Here is a 3,937-nt window from a genome sequence, read left to right on the forward strand (position 1 = left end):
TGTATGTTTGTTAATTCTTCAAGCGCACTTAAGCTTTCTATGCTCAGAAGTTTGCACAGTGCATAATGTCAAATAAAAAAAAAACCATACATAATGTTTTAGTTTGAACTTTGTAAAATCATGCAATGTTAGAGGTCTTGCTAATACTTCAGCAATAACGGATACATTAACTATTTTATATGGACATCCGTCATACATGTGAAATAAGCTTCGTATTATAGATAATCCAGTCATACATATTAAATACAGCTTCCTATAGCTATTATGTGTTCAAGAAAATATATAGTTTTTCGCCCATTAATAATACCTGCGTACAGAAATCAATAAAAAAAGCCTTTTAAAATCGAAATCATTTTATTTTTTGATTCCTAAAAAAGGTTTTACAGAAAAAAAACATGAAACACGGTTTATAAGAAAGTCGTGTTTATGTTGTTTTCCTGGCGTGATATAGACTCGTACTTGTTTTCAGAATCTCCTGATGCCATATTTCCGAGTTCTGTGTAAGTTTCAGCATTCGGTTCATTTTCACCTCGCTGACTTATGATAACATTTGGGATATCCGTTTTGGTCCTAGATTTGTCTCTAATATAAATACACAGAACTTACATTATTTAGAAAATGCGCAAAATATTTTTGTTATTAGCAGATATAATAGTATTTCTTATGCTCTGACATTGTTTTGTCTAACTATTCTACGTTGGATAATATATTTATTTCAAAATACAGGATGTTTTAGTACATGCCTTAAATATATAAGCAGTTGCAAGTTCAACTGTTTCATACCTACCTTAATCTAAGCTTAATGAAGAAATAGGTATTCAATATTGTTAAAATAGTCGAAATCCCCACAAATACAGCCAAAGAAATTTTTAAGGACTCAAGTGACTCGGCTAAAAGAAAGAAATGGCCACATTGGCAATGAGCAATGAATTTATTACCTTTAATTCAATAGTTTCTCAATTTTACATTTTTTTTTTCTAAATTATAGCTAGAATTTAAAAAAAGATTGTTGCTTTAATTTAAATTGCACTCATAAATTTAAGGGATAGCCATAGGCATTTAATATCTAATGAAATAAAATGGTTAAAGTTAATAAAGTTGGCCACACAGTATGGAACATAAACTACATAATGAAGCTGGTCCATTACTTATTACTTTACAGCTTAAAATGAATTTTTCCAACTGCTAGAAGAAAACAAAACAAAACAAACAATAAAAGTAAATATAAACAATAAAATTTAAAAACAAAAAGAAGAAAAAAGAAAAAGCAAGCTTTTAGAACACGGACAGTCTTTTTGATATCAATTGAAACAAGATAAACAATCTTAGCATAATAATTCCCGTGCTCACCATTATCCGGACATTGTCCTAAAAGAGATACACTAATAGTATACATCATAGCAAATGATTAATAAATTGCGGAAAAAAAATGAACTATCCAGTTAATTAAGTTTGTATTTTGATAAAATCTTAACTCTGTTATTACGAAAAAAAAAGAAAGTAAAGGTTTTTTTTCATTTTATGCCTTAAAAATCAAAAGTTTAGTACATGTACTCTTGAATCTACAACACATGTTGTCATAAACGTTTTAAGAAATATACGGGAAAACACTTTTAATGATGTCAAAATTATCCTTGTAAAAGTATGATGGATTTTTACTTGTAACATTTGGGTATGCTGTGTTAATCAAAGCTATACACTTTCCTAGTGAAGGAAATTCCTTTAAACAGATCAAATTGCCCAACAAAACATTAAATAAGGAACTGTTCTATTACGAATCAAACAAAGTTGAAATTTTGATATTAATACCGTAACGGTGAAATTAAAATCATAGTATCGATAATTCCTAAATAAGATTAAAATCATATTGTTATCATACAGTTTTAATACATTTTCACTTATTGGCCATCCACTGTGGCCTGAACCTTGTACCAAGGAATAATGAATTTCAAAATTTAGATTAAAGGCTTCATGAACATTATAGCCATGCGTTAATTTTACTCAAATATATATGAGGGTCATATTTTAGGGTAATATATTTTCAATATACGTCTATTTTGGCCCTGTCGAAGTGCCTGAACCCCTGACCAAGTGTCCATGATTTCACACTTTAGGTAGAAGGCTTCATGGACGTCGCGAGTCGACCATGCATTTAGTTGTTCTAAAATATATGCTAGAGTAGAGAAAATGTAATCCATGCTCATTATATGTTCAATGACATATCCATCCCGCTTTAAGACCTGGCCCCCAATGCTAAATCAGCATTAAGTGCGTTTAACCGCGTTTTCAAAGGGAAAAATTCGGTTATTGAAGATAAGAGGCTTTGTTCATCAGTTGTACATATATATTAAAAATGTCAATATTACTTGGGACTTGATTTTTGATTATCTATTAAAAAGTACTAGCGGTGGAACTTAAGCACTACTAGAAATAGCCAAGAAGAATGCTAAGCATCCACTGACAATATTTGGTGATAAGTGGACAACAGAATGTCAAGACTCATTTCAGAAGCTGAAATCTCTTTTGTCACCAGCACCGTCACTAGAATACGCTGATTTTATATCTCCTTTTATTCTAGAAACGGACGCTCTAACTCAAGGCCTTTGTGCTGTACTATCCCAGGTGCAAAAGTCATTTTCCCACTAAATATTACATTTAGGGTACCCCTATTGTGCGGATAACTCTTCCGACAACTTTTGAGATCATAGCTAGGAAAATAATGTTTTACTGATTGATTAGAAAATAATATTTTATACATGTGCATGCATGTATTATTTGGGTTTTGATTTTTGATAGTTTTATACTAGCTGTTGAACTTAATCATTTTCTAGTAGAATACAACATATAGGGTACCCGTATGGTACATGTACGGATATTTCCTCCTTTAGTTTTTAAGAAAGAAAGTTTATGTTTTGCAGATCAACTGGACATGTATCAGAGATGTTCATATTACTTGAATTTGATTTTTGGTAGTATATGAAAAAAATACTAGCTATTAAGCTTATTCATTTTTTCGCAGAATGTTAAATATAGGGTACACCATTTCTATTGATAGGTATTGTTCTTCAATTTAGGATTCACAAACGGATTATGGACACAGTTCACATTAAAGAAAACTAGGTATGCTGTCACAAAAAGAAAATGGCTTTGATCCTTTTTGGCTTAACCCCCTCCCCCCATTGAGGTCTAGGTTATTGTATGGTGATACATTTTACAACTTATATTCCTTCATATTTTAGTCTTCACATGATTCAAACCAAAATGTTAATTATTGTTTTTAAAAAGTAGTACTAGTTGAAAATGTTTAATTATTTGCGGACAGTGCAAGATGTACGACGTACGACGGAGGACAAAGAAAAATGCAATATGCATGTATGTACGCCATCCGAGTGACTCAAGTGAGCTAAAAATCAATATAAAAGCATCATTTAGAACTCCAGGCAGATGTTGTCAGAGAGTTTGTATTAATACACATAAAAATAAACCTTACCATTTGTTGTAACAAGAAATAAACTTATCGCAAACACACAAAGTAGATCGTTCATTTTAGCACCAAATAAAATCAAAACACAAAAACCAGGAAGAAAGAAAATTCACACCTGCTCATCAAGTTTAAATATATATCATCAGTGTGTTTACTCCAGGGCATTAATGTTTGCGTCAATATCTAAGGAGGAATAAGTTTTGCGATTTTTAACACATTGTCAAAGAAAGCCAATGACTGATAGATTTTCAGACACAAGTATACACACACAATTCAGTTAAGATGATTCATACGATTGGCAAAACGTTTTTAATTTTTAATAAAGTGTTCTAGATAAATGTTTGTTTAGTGTTAACAATTGAATTGCCTGATAAATAAATGCTTATATATTGCATTATATTTGATTGTATACATTTTTTTCTTTGTGTCTACGTCCATTTTCTTTATATGTAC

At 30.8% G+C, this 3,937-nt stretch overlaps 1 protein-coding gene across 1 annotated transcript; it reads right to left on the reverse strand.

Moving 5' to 3' along the window:
- Nucleotides 1-407: 407 nt before the first annotated feature.
- On the reverse strand, nt 408-3,611 carry LOC128183005 (uncharacterized). The gene is made up of 4 exons (XM_052851789.1): nt 3,491-3,611; nt 1,351-1,368; nt 788-890; nt 408-582 (listed from the first exon to the last, which is right to left on the reverse strand). Exons 1-4 carry the CDS (start codon nt 3,543-3,545, stop codon nt 408-410), a joined length of 351 nt encoding a protein of 116 aa, XP_052707749.1. The 5' UTR covers nt 3,546-3,611.
- Between the last annotated feature and the right edge of the window lie 326 nt (nt 3,612-3,937).

Source organism: Crassostrea angulata, chromosome 5 (assembly GCF_025612915.1).
Source record: "Crassostrea angulata isolate pt1a10 chromosome 5, ASM2561291v2, whole genome shotgun sequence".
Classification (NCBI taxonomy): Eukaryota; Metazoa; Mollusca; class Bivalvia; order Ostreida; family Ostreidae; genus Magallana; species Magallana angulata.

Excerpts from the sequence above, each read along its gene's own strand:
- LOC128183005 (XM_052851789.1), bottom strand. The coding sequence starts at position 3,545 with ATGAACGATCTACTTTGTGTGTTTGCGATAAGTTTATTTCTTGTTACA. Across the intron at positions 583-787 it reads TTCATTAAGCTTAGATTAAG|AGACAAATCTAGGACCAAAA; the intron begins GTAGGTATGAAA and ends TATTTATATTAG.